At 35.1% G+C, this 19,095-nt stretch overlaps 1 protein-coding gene across 1 annotated transcript; it reads left to right on the top strand.

Annotated features, from left to right (window-relative positions):
- The first annotated feature begins 585 nt into the window (after positions 1-585).
- On the top strand, positions 586-4,297 carry LOC143613305 (putative serine/threonine-protein kinase PBL7). The gene is made up of 6 exons (XM_077087051.1): positions 586-1,229; positions 1,581-1,838; positions 2,495-2,667; positions 2,752-2,831; positions 2,923-3,070; positions 3,710-4,297. The coding sequence occupies exons 1-6, from the start codon at positions 713-715 to the stop codon at positions 4,064-4,066; spliced, it is 1,533 nt and encodes a 510-aa protein (XP_076943166.1). The 5' UTR covers positions 586-712; the 3' UTR covers positions 4,067-4,297.
- The last annotated feature ends 14,798 nt before the right edge of the window (positions 4,298-19,095 follow it).

The raw sequence follows: 19,095 nt of genomic DNA, 5'->3' as shown, positions 1-19,095 counted from the left end.
GTTTTAATGTAAAATAAAGGGGCATTTACATATTTCCCCTTCCTAACATCCTTAATTACATATTTTCCCAAAACTAAAACAATAATTACATATTTCCCCTTCCTAACACATATAAAAAGGGAAAATATGTAATTGATTTTTGAGATTGGGAATATATGTAATTAAGGGTATTTAGCAAGAGAAAATATATAAAAATTCCTAAAATAAAAGGCTTAAAATGTGGTGTTTATAGAGTACACATTTGGTCATTAAAAGAAAAGTGAAATAAAAAACAACAGTCACAAATCTATACGTCAAAGACACCTTAAAATTCAAAAATCAAAACTGTCTGTGTTTTAGTTTGTCATGATTGTTATTAACAGAGTGAATCTCTCTTCAACTGTCACACTTTTTATTCTTCTTTTTCTTTTGTATAATAGTAATAATAATATAATAATCCCATACATTTCTCTTTCTTTTACTTATCTCAATGGACCATCTCTCTCACACACACACCAAGACACACACATTTCTCCCAACTAATTCTCTTAATTAAATCCTTCACAGACCACCTACATTATATTACACACCCACTATTTTGATTCTCCATGAAAATATTAAATAAAAAAATACAATACATATTCTCTCCTCCACTTCCAAGCAATCAATTTCTCTATCTTTTGAGTTTCTTGATTTCTGTGTTGCAAATTGACCATCATTGCATTTGATCCAAATGGGTGTTGAAGATTCTCATTCTTTAACCCAAATTACCAGAAACCCAACCCCAAATTTCGAAGACGATGATGAAATTTATCACTGCAATGACGACACTAAGCGCAACTTCATATGGGATTTTGGGTTGCCGTGTTTCTTTCCAATAGTTTTCAACAAGAAGAACAAAGATGAAAACGGCAAGAAGAAGTCGGAGAGTAATTTGGAGAACAACAAGGCGTGGCTGCTTGCGGAGTCTGGCGGGTGCGTTGGTGCTAATAGTAATGAGCCGCACTCGGTGCACTCGTCGTTCAGGTTCAGTCTGTGCTCCCAAGTGGAGCTTGAGTCGTTGAGTGTGAACTCGTCCTCTTCGACGGTGCTGATGGTGAATTTGGATAATGGGTTGGTGGAACCGAGATCTCAAGAACTTAAATGGAGGCGTATTGAGTCCTTGGAACGGAGTATTTCACCGGTGGCTCATACTCTTGTTAGATTTACTTTTCCTGAGATTGTTTCCGCTACTCGCAGATTCTCCAAAGGTTCTTCATCATTTCACTTTCTAGATCTACAATAACTAATAATTAATGGCGATATAATTTTTAGCTTTTTATTTGGATCTGTTAAACCCGAACACCACCCTTGTTTTATTCGTGTCAAAAACATCACCTTGCACACACATTTTAATCCATTGATCTAAACATGTCACATAGGGGTTGGCGGGTGATAACCAAGTTCTTAATTAAACATGGGTTAAACGGACAATGAACGAGTTTGTGGGTCGATTTGATTTGTTTAACTAAAGAGGTCAAACCAAACCAAACCCAGCCCAATTGTTATTAGTTTTATTTTATTTTATTTGGATCTAATTTAAATTTGTTCGAATTATGTAGGGAGGGTTTTGGGAAGAGGTGCATTGAGCTATGTGTTCAAGGGAAGAATTGGGATCTTGAGAACAACAGTTGCAATCAAGAAACTTGACAAAGAAGATAAAGAGGCCCCAAAGGCTTTTTGTAGAGAACTAATGATAGCAAGTTCTCTTCATAATCAGTATATTTGTCCCCTAGTCGGGTTTTGTATCGATGCAGAAGGCGGGCTGTTTTTAGTTTACAAGTATGTGTCTGGTGGAAGCTTAGAGCGTTATTTACGCGGTATTATTTCTATAACCTTTGTGTTTGTTTTTTGATATTTTTCTAAACTTAGGATCCTTATCAAGTCAATAGATTACCTGTTTTGTAGAAACAAGAGTGTGTTCTTGATATTGAATTATAAAGTTTGAATCTTTATTAAATCAAGAAAATACCTGTTTTGTAGAAACAAGTGTTTGTTCATGATCTTGAATGTTAAAGTTAGAATCTTTATTAAAAACAAGAAAATACCTGTTTTGTAGAAACAAGAGTTTGTTCTTGATTCTTGAATGTTAAAGCTTGAATCTTTATTAACCAAGAAAATACCAGTCTTGTAGAAACAAGAGTTTGTTCTTGATCTTGAATCTCTATTTCTATGACCCTTGTGTTTGTTCTTGATCTTGAATCTTAAAGTTTGAATCTTTATTATTATATAAAGAAAATACTCGTTTTGTAGAAACAAGAGTTTTTTCTTGATTCTGAATCTTAAAGTTTGAATCTTTATCAAATAATAAAAAGAGCTGGTTCATAGAAACAAGATTTGTTCTTGTTCATGGGTCTTAAAGTTTGAACCTTTACAAAATCGAGAAAATACCCATTTTGTAGAAACAAGAATTCGATCTTGAGCTTGAGTTTTAAAGTTTGAATCTTTATTAATTCAAGAAAAAAACACTTTGCAGAAACAAGAACTGGTAAAAATGGCGGATCAAAACTTCCATGGTCAGTAAGGTATAAGGTTGCTATTGGGGTTGCTGAAGCTGTGAGGTATTTGCATTATGGTACTGAAAGATGTGTGGTTCATAGAGATATTAAGCCTTCAAACATCCTTCTTTCTTCAAGAAAGTCACCTAAGGTTAAAAAGTTGATTTATCACATGCTCACTTTCAGTTCAACCACTGTTTGAGATTAATAATTTGTGTTTCACTTTTTCTTACAGTTATGTGATTTCGGATTAGCTACTTGGACTTCTGCCCCTTCGGTTCCGTTTTTGTGCAAAACTGTGAAAGGAACATTCGGGTATGTTTTGATTAAGATGTTTTAGGCATATTTGCTTTTGGTGGGTTGTAGATTTTTATGATGGATAATGTTTTTCTTTTTCGTCTAATAGCTATTTGGCGCCTGAATATTTCCAACATGGGAAAGTATCCGATAAAACGGATGTTTATGCATTTGGGGTGGTTCTTTTAGAGTTAATAACAGGACGTAAGCCGATTGAATCAAGAAGAGGAGCCGGAGAAGAAAACTTGGTTTTGTGGGTGAGTTTTCATGATTAAAGTTGCTATAGATAATAATTAAGCATATTGGATAATAATAACAATAATAATAATAATATTATTAATGATAATAATAGTAATATTAACAATAATTATTAAAAAATGTCAAATTTGATTATTTGTAATCTACATCATGACACCTATGTAGTGGTGTAATTTCTGACATGACACAAAACATGACACAAACCAGACACGGAATTTGCATGTTCGAGTTATGCCTAAACAGGCTCAGGTTAGTTCAAGCTCGACCTACAACCACATTTTGCTAAACGGGTTTTGTTTGGTCGACTTGGCTAGTTTGTGGGTTAAGCCTCATATATATATATATATATATATTAATAGGTATTTTATGCCAAAATTTAATGGTTGAAAGAGAAATAAATATTAGTTTTTATAGTTTATACCTAAATATTTTATACACGTTTTTTTGTTGTAAATTGTAATTTTAGAGTATGAATATGCAAAAAGGAGAAGGATAAAAGAAAATAAAATTTCCGTGTCAAACTTGTTGTCTTTGTGTCCATCCGTAATAATTTGTGTCGTGTTCATGTGTCTGACATGATTTTCGGATTCATGTCAAATTAGTGTTATTGAATTATATGATTCTTATTTATTTTGCAGGCGAAACCATTGTTACAACAAGGATTTATACAGGAACTACTTGACCCCCGCATCAATTTCACTCAAAGAAACTTAGACCAGATTACCCGAATGATACAAGCTGCAGACGCGTGTATCCACAATGAAGAATCGAAAAGACCAAACATTGATGTAGTACTTTCGATCCTTAAAGGAGTCGAAGCAAATCCAAAACTAAGGAAAACACCAGCCGGGACCCCATTTTCATCTAACCACTATGCTTTCGACGGTTATCCTCAGATTCCACAAACAAAAAATGACTTGAATTCACATTTAGCTTTGGCAATGATCGGTGTTTCAGAGTTTGAAGACGATCTTGAACATTTGTACTGTCGTTGACTGTGACTGTAGAACAAAAAACATCCATTTTGAAGGTGCAAATCTGGTTTAATATAACTCATGAATACAGAAGTTGAAGATTTGAGGGTGGATAGAGGTTTGTATATAGATTTGTAGTTGTAAAAAAAAAAAAAACTAATTTACATGTATGTGAATTGAGATCATCTCGGTCATGCCTTTATTTTAATTTTTTTTTTCAACTGTGGTCATGCCTTTATTTGACAGGTTTATTATGGCTAGATTTTTTTTCTTTTTATTATTCTCGTGAAACGAAAATGCTTGTATTTAATCTCCGTTAGAAAAAAGGTGACTTGATAGTTAAGTTAAACCAAACCCATTGAGAAACTTATGGTTAAGTTGTGAGTTTTTTATTTATTTATTTAATATTCTTTTGAACATGAGTTGGACGGTAGCCTGTAAAAGCAATGGAATTTCTTTATCCTAATGTAAATGTAGCAGCGACAATCAACAAATTAGGCCACATACAGAAAAAACAATGAACATAAATTTGATCGGGCTACTAACAAATCACATATATGTCAGCATGTACGCTTTGTTTCTTTCCCAAACTCTAGTCGATCAATTGATTCACTCGGAAGCAAAAATGAATTCAATATTGACAACTGATATAGGTGTACCAATGATGTAGAAAGAGAAGGGGCGCCGGTGTTCAACGATGGATGTGATGTAACAATGGCATCAGGTCTGGTCGGAGCTGTCGATCTGTAAAGTAAGAAGAGGACTTTTCTTCTTGTAAGCATACTTGTAAATCTAACGTAACCCAAACGAAATAAATACCTACAACTAAAACATGGGTATATTTGGTTGAGAGCTTTTAGCAATATTTAGCTTTAAGCTTTTAAGAAAAAACTATACTCAATTAAAAGTCTTGTTTGGTTTAAGGAGCTTGAAGCTTTTAGGTTAGAAGAAAAAGTTTAAAGCTTGAAGCTCCTACTAGTAACGTTTAGAAAAAGCAACAACCAATGTTTTAAAAACCGGTAATTTACTTGTATCGGATTGACCTAAAAAATAGTACAACTGGTTGAACCGGGTTATATCGGGAGGTTCAATTGATTAAATAGTTTACCTTATAATTTCCTATAAATACAACTTTAATCCTAAAATAACTCAAAAGTAAATATTTTAATATCAAAACATAATCCAAAAGTTAATCTATTTCTAAAATGTAATACAAAACCACTCAATTTTAAAAAAATAGTCTTAAAGTTTACACGTTTGAATGTTAATTGTTGGGTTAAAAGTAATTTTGTAAAAAATATGGGTAGCAAATATAAAAAATTTCTCAGACTTAAAACCGGTTTGCCCGTAAAACCGATATTTTAGAAAAAAAAAACCCACCAGTATGATGTTTTAGCAAACCGTCCCAAAATACCGGTCTCAAAATACCGGCAAGTTATGCGAAATCCGGTTTAATCACTTCAACCGGCCGGTTTGAACCGATTTTTAAAACACTGGCTACAAGTTTTTAGTATTTTAAATTACTTAAATAACCTTCCAAAATAAATACATTTACTATTATCTTTTTTAGTTATGCCCATTTTAACCATTTTATATATATTTTATAGAAAGTTACAGCTACTCTGTTAAAAATAAATGTGTCAAAGCCTACATAATAATATATAGACAAATTAAAAATAACAAAATATATAATATCGAAGACGTATCACCGATGGCCAAGACAACACCCTTGATCCAATAAATGTTTCAAAGCCTTTGATATGCCTATTGCCACCCCTGAAAAGGAAAACATATGATTAACTTGACGTAACAAACTAAAATGAAGAAATTAAACAGTTTAAATAATGATTTCTATGAGTTGTTTTCGGGATATATAGGTATTAAACAACCATTTATCAAAAACTAAGATAATACTATAACAAATAAACAAAAGGATAGGCAACAACAACTTTAAACTTTAAACCAAAGAATTTGAAAATTATTGACAGACTTGTATATATCACTCCAACAACAAATTCTAACTCTTAACACTTATAAAACTTTCAAACAATTTGATAGACGATTCAGGGTGTGTTTGGGATTGTTTATTTAAGAGAAAAAAGACTTTTGTTAAAATGACTTATTAACTTATGCATTTTTTTAAAAGAAAATTTTTAAAGGTCGGACTGCGCGAACCCGCTAGCATGATTACAAAAACACAATGTAATAAATTTCAGACGACTTTTAACCCATGTGACCCATATGACCCTTTTAGAATTATATTTTATTCTTTTTTTTTTTAGTATTGTTAATTAGTGCTTGTAAATGTAGAAATTTTTCTAAAAGTGGTTATATAAATATATCTATTGTTACTACTCTAAAAATATACGTCATTTATTATAACTTCTAGATGTATTTCCAATCAGCTTACATGCTAATTTAAGCCTATAAAAGAACCGAACATAAACAAACTGTTGGGCTAGAAGTTCATCTTTGTTTATTTAAAAAACGAACAAACATGAACATGCATTTTGTTTGTTCATTTATGTTCGTGAGCATCCGGTTATGTTCGTTTATTTACGTTGATGTATTTTCGTTCGTTAATGTTTTATAAACATCTAAGTAGTTATATATATATATATATATATATATATATATATATATATATATATATATATATATATATATATATGAAAATAAAAAGGACTCGTTAAAATGAATGAGGTAAATTTAAGCCACTAATTTAGATGTGTTTTATGGATAAATTGTGATGTATTAGACTTGTTCATTTCGATTGCAAACTGTTAATTTAGATTTTAAATCAACGAACATGAATGCACACGGACGTGCCCTTATTTTTTATGAACGAACATGAATAAAGTAATGAAAAGGGAACTTGGAATACCAAGGATTCCATTATGCTAACGACCTAGTGTTTCCCATTTTCTGAAAGGCGTAGCTAAATATTTTCATCTAAATGTAAACAAAATATGTAACCTCCATTATGACCGAATCTCAATCAAATACGCTTCTTAGTAACACTGGACCGTTTATGATTTATGACCAGCATCTATTGAGAAAGAAACCAGCACCTTAAACTTTAACTTTCTGAACTTGTTGTATTGATGCAGGAAGATAGTTATTCCATAATTGACCTTGCACTACTAGAAAATAGGCCTAACGCAACTTTTTTAAAGCAACCTTTTCAAATGCGTTGCCTTTGACTCTAATGTAATTGCGTTGAACAAAAAGGTTGCATTAGATAATCTAATGCAACCTTTTTCATAAAAGGTTGCAAAATTATATAGAATACGCAACCTTTTTATTAAAAGGTTGCGAATTATACTAAAGATTGCAACATTTTCTTTAAAAAGGTTTCATTAAGAAAAATCAATTGCAACGTATTTTAAAATAAAGGTTGCGTTAGATCTCCTACAAAACCTCTATGTTTTAGCTCATTAACCAATAAAATTCCAGGTTAATATATATACCAAGTTATGGTCTTATGTGACAATTGCATTCACATATGTGGTTAGCACTTTCTGCATTTTGTTGTGGTGGTATATATTGACATGCTAGATGGTGATCGATTGAAGATTATTGTTGTATGTGATGCCTAAAATATCTTCATGGTGGAAGTGGAGTCGTAAACGAATCGAAAGTTAAAAGTTCGGAGCGAAGTTAGTTTGCATTTGCTAGTTTTATAAAAGGGCGAACATGAAAAATAAACCCATTTGGATTAATTAAATACTTTTAGGCTAAACTTGATTTATCTTTCAGTTGGTTATGTCTAATGTTTGGGATTAACAATGCTGCATTATATTTTTAAATCAGTTAATGTTCGTTTATGTCCGTTTAATGTTTGTTTATGTTCGTTGGCGTTTGGTTAGAAAGTTAATGAGCGAATATGAACAACTTCGTTTTCTTAACGAACACGGACACAACTTGGGGTACATGAACCATCCATTTGTCCGATACAGAGAACCACCATTTTACATGTCTTCATATTGCTAGGTCAAAGGCCCTTTGGTTATTATGATGTTTTTTAAAAAAAAAAGTATTTCTTTTAAATATTTATAAAGAAGGAAGATTGAGATCTTTGTGATATCCAGACGTTAGGGTTTCCACCACTAATGGGATTTCAGGAGGGTGGGTTTTCTGGAACTGGAGATAACTTGGAGGCACTTAAGGGCTCCGTACGGCTGGGTTGGGCCATCTGGCGGTGGACTTTTGCCATTGGGTTACCCGTACAGAGCACCTATCTAGCCAATTCTCTGTTTATTAGCCGTCGAAAGAAAAAAAATATTTATAGAGGTAAAAATGCTAAGATATATAAAAAAAAGTTTAAAATAAAATTAAATGGTGAATAAACATATTATATGATTAAAATATCAATGGGCTCTTAATTAACTGGTTCTAATCCCCTGTACATATAGCGGCAATTACATGGTGAGCATTTTTGTTTCCCTCCATTCACCCTGTAACCGTATAACCGTCTGTATCTGAAACCTATTTCCCGGTGATCGTGAGTGATTCAATCGCCAGAAGGGTTCAATGGCCAGAAGTTCGGGTAACAATTCGTTTCCACCCTAGGTCAGTAAAAAAGCAAATAGTTATGATCTATTAATCAACAATGTGTGATTGTATTATTTATGTGCAACGAGTAACAATTCGTTTATACCCTTTTCTATGTTGTTAGGTATCTAATCAATGTGGAGTCCAAGTTGAATCGTCATAACACTAAGCTTCTCTGCTTGATAATCAATTCTTTTTGTTTTGTCGATTATTTTCTATACTAATTAAAGCTTTTCTATTTGATAATCTAAGCCAGATTGATGTTTATTTTTTCTTGCCTTAACTTATAAATTCGATAGTTTATTTAATTTAAACAGAGTAATTTGATATTGAAAGGTATAACAAGTTTTAATTTAACTGATTATGTCAAAAGGAAAGAGGTATAACACGTTGGAAATCTCTTGTTAAGTTCTTGACTGTTTTAAGTTTTTTATTTTTTTATATTAGGTATCTTTGGTTAAATTGAAAGCTCTTTAGTATTATTAATTGAACCGATTTTAACCTCGGCCGGACCTGTTAACCCACCCGACCCAACCCGCTCATTTTATCAGGTATGCATGTAGTGCTTACATGAATAAATTTTTGTTGTTGTTAACTTTTGGATACCAGGGGGTGAAACGAGTCATGCCGTTCATGAGCTACCTGAGATAGGGTCGCCAAAAGCTCTAATTGAGCTAAGCTTAAGCAAGCTCTTGCCCAAACCTAATAATAAGCTTGTGTAATAAACGAGCCCGAGCTTCATTTGTCGAGCTTGAGCCGGCTCGTTATACTTAAATTTGTTATTATAATAAGTAAAGAATACATATTATGTTATATATAAAAATTGCAATTAAAATTATACAATAAATATAAGTAAAATAATTAATAAAAATAAACAAGACAAGCCCGAGCTGATCTAAACTTGAAAAACTACTCACGAGCGGAGCTCGGGCTTTATAAATATAGCTCGAAATGAACTGAGCTGTAACACCCTACTTTTGATTATAATAAATAAATGAAGTTTCGTTTATTCAATTAAGTGTCGTGTGTCGGTTAAGATAAATAAAATATAAGATGATGGGCTTGGACCTTAAAGGATGGAATGAGCCTTGGGTCCATGAGCTTAAGGGAGTATAAATACCCCTTAAACCCTAAACCTTTCTATTCTTATTCATCTCTACACCATAGCCTACACCATCAAAAAACACACACAAGACTATCCTTTAACCCGAGCCTAGATCTGAAGTTGAAAACCCAAGATTGTTGGTGCTAGAACGTTGTGACAAACCGAACCTACATCAAAGACCAGCTCTTGTTCGTAGTTCGACTCATTTAAGGTACATTTATATCTAGAAATCGTTCATTAAGGTTCAGATTTGTTTGGGAAACCTTAGATTTGTATGATAATGATAAAAACGAACCTAGCACAACAAACCTTACTGGAAACCATAAACGATTAATGGGTTAATCGATTGATAAACGAGACGTAGGTGCTTAAGTGTAAATCGCACCCTCTAAATGTTGATGTTAGACGGATTTGATGACTAGGGTTTATTAGCGCTGATATTGTGAATCTATTGGTACTAAAATCATGTTATTTCGTCATGATTTGAAGGGTTAATTGCAGATCTGAGGGTCTGTTGACTATTCCTTGCTCATATCAATTTTGACTTTGACCCTTAGTCAAAGTCTGGATAAGAACCTACGCCAATTCGTTAGATGAGATAACGAATCAGGAGGATTCGTTATTCGCCAATTCGTTATGAAAAGATAACGAATCAGGAGGATTCGTTATTCGCCATTCGTTATGATAAGATAACGAATCAGGAGGATTCGCTATTCACCAATTCGTTATATTAAGATAACGAATCAAGTGATTCGTTACTCACCTAATTCGTTAAGATAACGAATTAGGTTAGCGAACCAGAATAACGAACCAGCTAACAAATCAGATATGTAAGATAACGAATCAGTTAATGAAGGAGGTGTAATTCGTTATGAAGAATGAGTTAACGAATTAGAAAATAATTTAAAATCCTAATGGAAAATGTGTTAAGACAGTAAATAGAAATAAAGTTTTCCAAGCTGACATGGCAGCTTAACCCTAGTCAGGGGCTCTACCCCTTGGACCCCGACCTTGCTGCCAAGGGCGCTGCCCCCGGACCCCCGTTCGTTGTGGGTTATATAAAGATAGAAATACGATATGAGTAGTAATAGTTAATTGATACGTGTAAATATTATACAGTTAGCCGTGCACAGCTCAAGAAAAGAATAACTATTAACGGTGAACGTAACCGCATTTAGGTGAGTTTCTAGCCCCATTTCCTTGTTATGTTTTCGGGGTTGTGTGCATACTCGATGTGATAGTTAATACACTTACCTTAAATGTTAAGTGTATGCCATGTATGATTTATATGTTATGTATGATATCTTAAATGTGAATGAAAGCTTGTCGATACGTGAATGATCTTCGGATATTACACGTGTTGACGAGGGAGGTATGTATATGATGGTTGAACGTGTATGATAGATATATGTATAACGTGTGGATGTGTATTAATGATTAACGAAAGTATATGAATGTTATGGGTATGTAAAGACAGTATGCACGATGACGAAGAATGAGGGATCAGACCCTAATAATATATGAGATAGAGAAGAAAGGGATTTGACCCTAATAATATCTGAGATAGAGAAGTAAAAAGAGATCAGACCCTAATAATATCTGAGATAGACGAGAAAGAGATCAGACCCTAATAATATCTGAGATAGACAAAGGAAAGAGGGATCAGACCCTAATAATATCTGAGATAGAAAAGGAATGGATCAGACCCTAATAATATTTGAGATAGAAAGGACAGTAATTATATAGTATGAAAATAATAAAGTATGAACGTATGTATGAAATTATGTAATGAAAGTAAATGAGTAAAGTAATTATTATGTATCTTCGGATGCGTAATTGAAGGTAAGTAAATGTATTATATGACGTATGATTAACTAGAACTCACTCAGCGTAGCTGACTTTTAGTATGCACGCAGGTGAGTAGAATGAGGCAGCTGGCTTGTGCGGGACACATGGCAGAAGAATAAGAGTCTTTTCTTTTTATATATGAAAGACAAGAATGTTTGTTAAGACATGTTTATGAAGTTATATGTAATGTTTAATGAAAGTTTTATATTCTGCGAAAGTTTTAATTAACTCTGATATTTAGAACTGTGTTTATGAGTAAATCCAACATCCAAAGTAGGGTGCCGGTAAGGGGGCCTTACAAGATGGTATCAGAACAAAGTTCGAGAGATTTAAGCATCCGAAATGCTTAGACTCGAACAGAGAATGGGATTAAAGTAAAAAAAGAAAGAAGATGCTAGTTCAAGATAGCCATGTGTCACTCAAGCAAGCTCAGTAACGGTAAAATGTATGGTTAAATAATGAATGTTAATGTTAGCTTAATTGCTAAAGAAAGGATATGTGTACGTAGGGATAGGATTTTCTGAATGTTTGATTGATTAACTGTTTAAGAGTAGAACCAACAAAAATAGACTCATAAAGGGAAGCGTATAGGACACGGAAAGTAACGTGATCAGCTAATCACAACTAGCCACTGTTATTACCTGTTAGCCTTACTATCCTTGTACTAAATAGTTCCTTGAGTGATGACGTTTGTGTTTTCCTTTCCAGAATACGATGGCTGGATCTAGGGCAGTTGTTGGGGCAGGAGGCCGAACTGGACATCGTGGCAGGCCTCGTCGTGTCCAACAACCTTCGGTTGAAGCAACTTCCAACACCGAAGATGAAGGAAGCGCAGCTGGGGAAAACCCAAACAACAACGAAGGGGTTCAACTAGATCCTGCAATTCAAGCAGCTATTGTTCAAGCTGTAACAGCTGCTGTGAAGAACTTGAATCCTGAAGGGTCTGCTGGAGGCCGTGAAAGAACTACTGAGAGGGCGGGAGGTGATGGTAGGAAAGATGATGAAAGGGAGAGGGAGGCTTCGAGTGTGGTTAAGTCAGTGAAAGTTGATGATAGGAGGAGAGGCCGAGGTGGGTGCAACTACAAGTCATTTAAAGGTTGTGAACCGCCGAAGTTAACTGGTTTGGGAGACGTAATCGCTAATCTTCAATGGATAACCACTATGGACAAGATTATCCGCATTAGCGAGTGCTGTCCCGATCAAGCTGTGGGGAATGCCACCCAAACATTTGGTGATGAGGCAATGTATTGGTGGGAATCGATTGAGCAGAGGAAGTGTCCAGAAGAGATAAAGGCAATGAAGTGGGAGGATCTGAAAGAGTTGGTAATGAAGAGGTTCTGTGCTGACGCAGAAGTTGAGAGGGCGGAGATGAAGTTCCTGAACTTGAAAGCTGGAACGATGACCCATCATGAGTACACCACAGAGTTCAACCGAATGTCTAGGTTGGTACCCGATATGGTCAACACTGAGGCTAAAAGGATCAAGTGCTATGTGAGGGGATTGCCACAGAAGGTCCGCACGTTAGTCAGGGCTAATAAACTGCTACTTTTGACTCTTCTGTCGAGCTCGCAGAGATGGTTTATGAAGACTTGGTTGTGGATGACGTGGTGGTAGAAGAGGAGAAGAAGGATAAGAAGTGGGTCAATCATGCTAAGCGACCCAGTACTCAGTTATGGAACTCCAAAAATAAGAAGCAGAACGTGTGGGAGAAGAGATCGTGCAAGACATGTGGTAAGATGCACGGTGGTGAGTGCAAGTGGGGTAAGGGATCTGATGTTTGTCATAAGTGTGGTAAGGCTCACGGAGGAGAGTGCAGGCTTGGGTCGAATGCCTGTTATAAGTGTGGAAAGGTGGGGCATTATGCTCTTGATTGTACTGCAAAACCCGCATGTTACAAGTGCGGTAAGCCGGGCTATTTTGCCAAGGAGTGTACTGATGGTGGAGCTGGAGGTAGTGGAAAGAAAGATGCTGATCAAGCTAGGCCGAGGACCAGAGCTTACATGTTAATCCACGAACAAGCCAAGCAGATCATAGATGTTGTCACATGTATGTTTCTAGTAAACGGTGTATCTGCTTCAGTATTAATTGATTTGGGTTGCGAACAAAAGGTTCGTAGCCACGCCATTTAGTAAGTTTGCTAAAATGAAATGTTGTCAAGTGTCTAAAACTTTTATAGTAGAAACCTCTAGTGACACCTCGGTTAAAATAATGAGAATGGTTAAGGACTATAAGTTAGAGTTAGAGGGACATGAGTTTCCTGTTATGTTGTATGTTATGACCTTATGAGGGTTCGATGTGGTTTTAGGGATGGATTGGCTGTCTGAGTATGAAGCTTAGATAATTTGTAAGAGTAGGATAATAAGGTTAAAGTCCATGGATGGTAGTGAGGTGACGGTTTATGGTGATAAGGAAAGTTCTTGGCTTAATGTCATTTCGATGATAAAAGCCGAGGGTTTGTTAAGGCGAGGGTGCGGTGCCTACCAGGCATATGTTGTCAACGCTACGGCCGAGACAAAAGAAATGAAAGATGTTCCTATTGTGCGCGACTACCCAGAAGTATTCGCTGAGGATCTTCCGGGGTTTCCACCGGAGAGAGAGAAAGAATTTCAGATAGATTTAGTACCAGGAGACCAACCCGTCGCGAAAGCGCCTTACCGTCTAGCACTGTCCCAGATGAAAGAATTGATGTCCCAACTGCAAGAACTCCTCGGCAAGGGTTTTATTAAACCAAGTGTTTCCCCGTGGGGCGCACCAGTGTTGTTCGTGAAGAAGAATGATGGAAGTATGAGAATGTGCATAGACTATCGCGAGTTGAATAAGCTTATGGTAAAGAATAGATATCCTTTGCCAAGGATTGATGATCTGTTTGACCAACTACAAGGTTCAAGTTGGTTCTCACGAATATATCTCAGATCAGGCTATCATCAGCTGAAGGTGAAGGAGGCGGACATCCCTAAGACAGCGTTCCGAATGTGCATTTATGGACATGATGAATAGGGTGTGTCGGCCGATGTTGGATAAGTCAGTTATCGTCTTCATCGATGATATACTGATTTATTCAAAGAGCGAGTCTGATCATGCCGAGCATCTGAGGGAAGTGTTGGAAGTTCTGAAGGGAGAGAAATTGTATGCTAAGTTTTCGAAGTGCGCTTTCTGGTTACGAGAAGTGCAATTCCTAGGTCACGTGATCAATTCTGAAGGGATTATCGTGGACCTAGCTAAGATTGAAGCGATAACAAATTGGAAGACTCCACAGAATCCGACTGATATACGAAGCTTCCTAGGGTTAGCTGGCTACTATAGGAGATTCATCGAAGGTTTCTCCAAGATAGCCGCACCGTTAACCCGTATGACCCGAAAGTCGATAGTATTCAGTTGGGGTAGGTTTCAAGAAGAGGCTTTTTAGGAGTTAAAGAAGAGGCTCACGCAAGCTTCAATCCTTTCCTTACCGGATGGTGACGAGGATTTGGTTGTTTTTACTGATGCTTCACATCGTGGGTTAGGTTGCGTGTTAATGCAACGAGGAAAAGTGATAGCTTACGCGTCTAGACAGTTGAAAGTCCATGAGAGTACTTATCCGACGCATGATTTAGAGCTAGCAGCCGTATTGCATGCTCTCAAGATATGGAGACATTATCTGTATGGTACTAAGTGTACCATTTACACAGATCATAAGAGTTTGAAGTACTTTTTCGAGCAGAAAGAACTGAACATGAGGCAGAGAAGATGGTTAGAATTGATAAAAGGATTATGACTACGATATTAAGTACTACCCTGGTAAAGCTAATGTGGTCGCGGATGCACTAAGCCGTAAGAATGAGGAAGTCATTGCAACAGTAAAGTCATACCAGCTGATTATGAACTTAAGTTTTTTTGAAGAAATCATCAAGGTGCAGTCCAAAGTAGGGCGCCGGTAAGGGGGCCTTACATGAGCTTAAGTGTTAGAAATAGAGCTCGAAATGAGCCGAGCCTGAGCTTGAAAAAATACTCATGAGCCAAGCTTGAGATTTGATGAGCTTGGGCTAGGCTTGTTTAAACCCTTAGGATACTAGAGAAGGGAGAATGCTACTGATTATCCAGGTGTGTGTTATAACACGATTTTGTTTAATTTACTAGTATTCATAACAACTCATATGCGTTGCATACAGTTATGTATTATTGGCCCTATTACCAGCATCATTGAAAATAACTTGCTGAACACTTTTGTGTTTTAGTTTACCAGCTTTTTATGCACAATATTAGGTTAGTGGCCATATATGCATTACGTGTGCACTTTGTTAATAATATATAAAAAATAGATAAATGTTAGAATGCAGATTTTCAATAGCATATTTTTAATGCATTCAACAAAATTTGACAAAGGCTTCTTGTATTAAACGCAGATCAACGAAACATTTGGTTCTTGTTGATGACGAGGATGATGATGAGGACGATGACGTATTTCAAGGTATTGTTTTTGCCATCTTATATATTACAGTAATGAAGTTAGCAGGAGTCATAAACTTGGTTTAGCAGTTAGTAGCATGGATCTCCTGTTCCGGATTCACCCTCGGGGCAGGTTACATAGGTGGTTAGAGAGGTTATTTAACATCCAAAAACTAATTAGGTTTTTAGTTCGGGTTGGGTGGGGTTGATCTACATTTAATTAGGTGGTTAGAGAGGTTTTAATCTAGTTCTGAGTGGGATGATAGTCATTTTAATTATGAATTTTAGATTTGCTTTACTTTACTTGTGACCTACCTTGATTGTGATATATGATCATCATTTAGGATGGTCAATTTAGACTTATTTATAAATTTTACTGTAAGTATTTGATTTCTCTTTAAAACTGATTATACCTTTTAATTTATGAATATCGAAAATGCCTTTGGGATATCGATCCATTTTCTTTGGCTATGCTACTCTAGGCTAGTATTGGAAATTTTAATGTTGCATATGCAAATGAGTGAATAGTTGATTCCCATTTGCATGGTTTATCTTATATCAGGAAAAAAAGGCAGCCTCATTCTAGAAAAGAGCATTGTTGAATTTAAGCCAACAAGTATATGTAAATTCGGTGTTAGTTTGAGTTTAGATACAGTCACTTTGATTAGGTGCTACTTAACATGGAATTAACTTAAATATTATGTATGTTTGTATCACAAATAAATTCGATGTTATAACCCGATTTAAAAGTTCTATGGGTTTGGTAAAACCCATGACCCGTTTTTTTAATATAAAATTGTTTCTTAATTATAAATCATATCTTTTAAAAAAAAATTATATATTAATTTTTAGTATATCCCTATTTTATAAGATTTGTATATCAAATATTTTGTGAGATTATTTTTAATTTAATGAGATGTTATAACTCGTTTAAGGATTGTCTGTGTATAGTAAGACACATACCCGTGAATTCAGGTAAAATACATGAAAAGACTTTATTTAAAAATCAAGCAATCTAGTGGCTTTCATAAAAGGGGGAGCGACCACATCACGACACGTAAGATTTTTAAGCTTTCGTTTATATATATTATTATAGATAGATTTGATTTGATCTATCGGATTCGGATCCCAACTTGTTTGAGCCCATTCAAATATGAAAATTACACTAGTTTAGACAAACATACATTAAGCAAATCAAACAAAGATTCGAACCTCCTAAAGGCTAAAACTACACATCTTTCCCTTCGAAAAGTGACCACATGGCGACTACGAAAGAATCATACAAAAAAAAAAAGAAAAGGAAAAATGCAAGCAACTTTGGTGGTGATCATCACGTGCCACGTGGGTTGCGAATTTTTATGGGTTGTGGCTCACGTTATGATGGAAAGCCATTCCGCAATAATAAATATACTGTTAGATTTTCACACAAAGTTAATGACTCTAAAATATGTTTTTAATCATACATAACAAAGTTAAATAATTGATTATCGCTTTGCAGTTTGACTACTAAATGTTACTTAAAATGTCATGTCAATATTAAATAGGTAGTATGGTTTTAACTAGCCCGTTTTTTAATTAGGTTTACCTAGATATTAAATTATGAGTTAATTAGGTTTACCTAGATATTAAATAAAAGAAAAAAAAATAAAATATAAAAAATATGTGGGTGGTAGGTGCTCCCATATCTTTGGCATTGAATATTGTGTCTCACTTCGTTAAGGGGATGGTGCTCCCCATATTTGACGTCGAATTTGATTTGCTCAGCGTGGTGTAGCAGGTGCGATCTTGCCTATGTGGCAAGGCTGATGCCCATTTAACCATCGACAATGAATAGCCTAATGATTGGTAAATGGATTATACTTAGAAGAATTTATCAACAAAGAATTACATATTTTGCATTGTAAACTTGGTTAGTTACAATGATATATTGATAAATACGTATGTTTCCCTTGTATAGTTTGTATCAGTATAGATTGCTTTTTGTTCATTTTCACTTAGAATTTGTATACTACTAACCAAATTATGTTTAGTAGACTTCGGGATTTAAATATGGCTAAAGCGAGCGAAAAACGGAGTTAAACAAGTCACCAAACGAGAGCCGGAATGATCTAGAAGAGTAATATTAGTTAGCACATCATGCAAATCGAGGCAAAAAAGGCTCGCCGCGCCACGCGGTCAGGAAACATGACACTGGGTGGTGTGTTGGGGAGTGTATGTTATTTTTAAGCACGTCGCGTTACATGTCCATGCTCTATGCGTGGCGCGGATAGCCTTTATTTCGAGAAAGTCTGATCGTTTTCAAGATTTTAGGCTTCTTTTTCCCTATATAATCATATTATCATAAGCCTGACAAAAAGAGACGAACCAGAGGCTGGCAAGGACGAAATTCAAGTTAGTATTGAATGTTTTGAAGGAATCACTGTTTGAAAAGCTACAAGTGCACGATTGAAAAATTCATGAGTTTTATCTTCCAGACTTCTTTATTTTAATTAAATACGATGAATTCCGGTTTTGTCATTATTATTGTTTTATTTGATTTACCAATGCTAGGCTAAACATTATATATTGCCTAGGCTTATTGATGAACCATCTTTGATGTTTGATTTTTATTGAGATTTGCTTTTGTTTATGGGTTTTATGAATCAATAAGAAGTTTGATATTATTTATTTGATGCATATGTGTTTTAGGATTCGGATAGTAGTTTTAGGATTTCCGGATTATTCGGATATCCGAACTATCCGAAATATTAAATTTAATATTTATTATTACTATATTAACCTTATATCTATGTAACCCTCATTTCTAAACATCCATTTCTTTCAGCCGTTCACTACTTCCCTAACCCATCCTAGACTTTGGTCTCAAATCACCACCTTTGTCCGCCGGTGCACCACCACCACCACTCCAGTCGCCTCCGTCACTAGTCACCACCTCCGTCGTCCCCTGTCACTTTTCTCTCTACATCAAATCAATCTAGGCTCCACCTGGATGTTTTGTGACGGTGACCTGTATGTTTAATTTCAAAACATGTTTTGTTTTGTTTTATAATAAAGATTAAACATGTTGTTTTGTTTTTTCTTTCCATTTTTTTTTCAGATTTTTTTTTCTGATATCCGA

This window comes from Bidens hawaiensis, unplaced genomic scaffold (assembly GCF_021521415.1).
Source record: "Bidens hawaiensis isolate Kalapana, Puna unplaced genomic scaffold, B.hawaiensis_p1.1 tig00002265_1, whole genome shotgun sequence".
NCBI classification, from domain to species: domain Eukaryota; kingdom Viridiplantae; phylum Streptophyta; class Magnoliopsida; order Asterales; family Asteraceae; genus Bidens; species Bidens hawaiensis.
This window is presented reverse-complemented; position numbering and strand designations above follow the sequence as displayed.

Coding starts and splice junctions, on each gene's coding strand:
- LOC143613305 (XM_077087051.1), top strand. CDS start 713: ATGGGTGTTGAAGATTCTCATTCTTTAACCCAAATTACCAGAAACCCA. Junction 2,832..2,922: donor ACTGTGAAAGGAACATTCGG/GTATGTTTTGAT, acceptor TTCGTCTAATAG/CTATTTGGCGCCTGAATATT. Junction 3,071..3,709: donor AAGAAAACTTGGTTTTGTGG/GTGAGTTTTCAT, acceptor TTTATTTTGCAG/GCGAAACCATTGTTACAACA.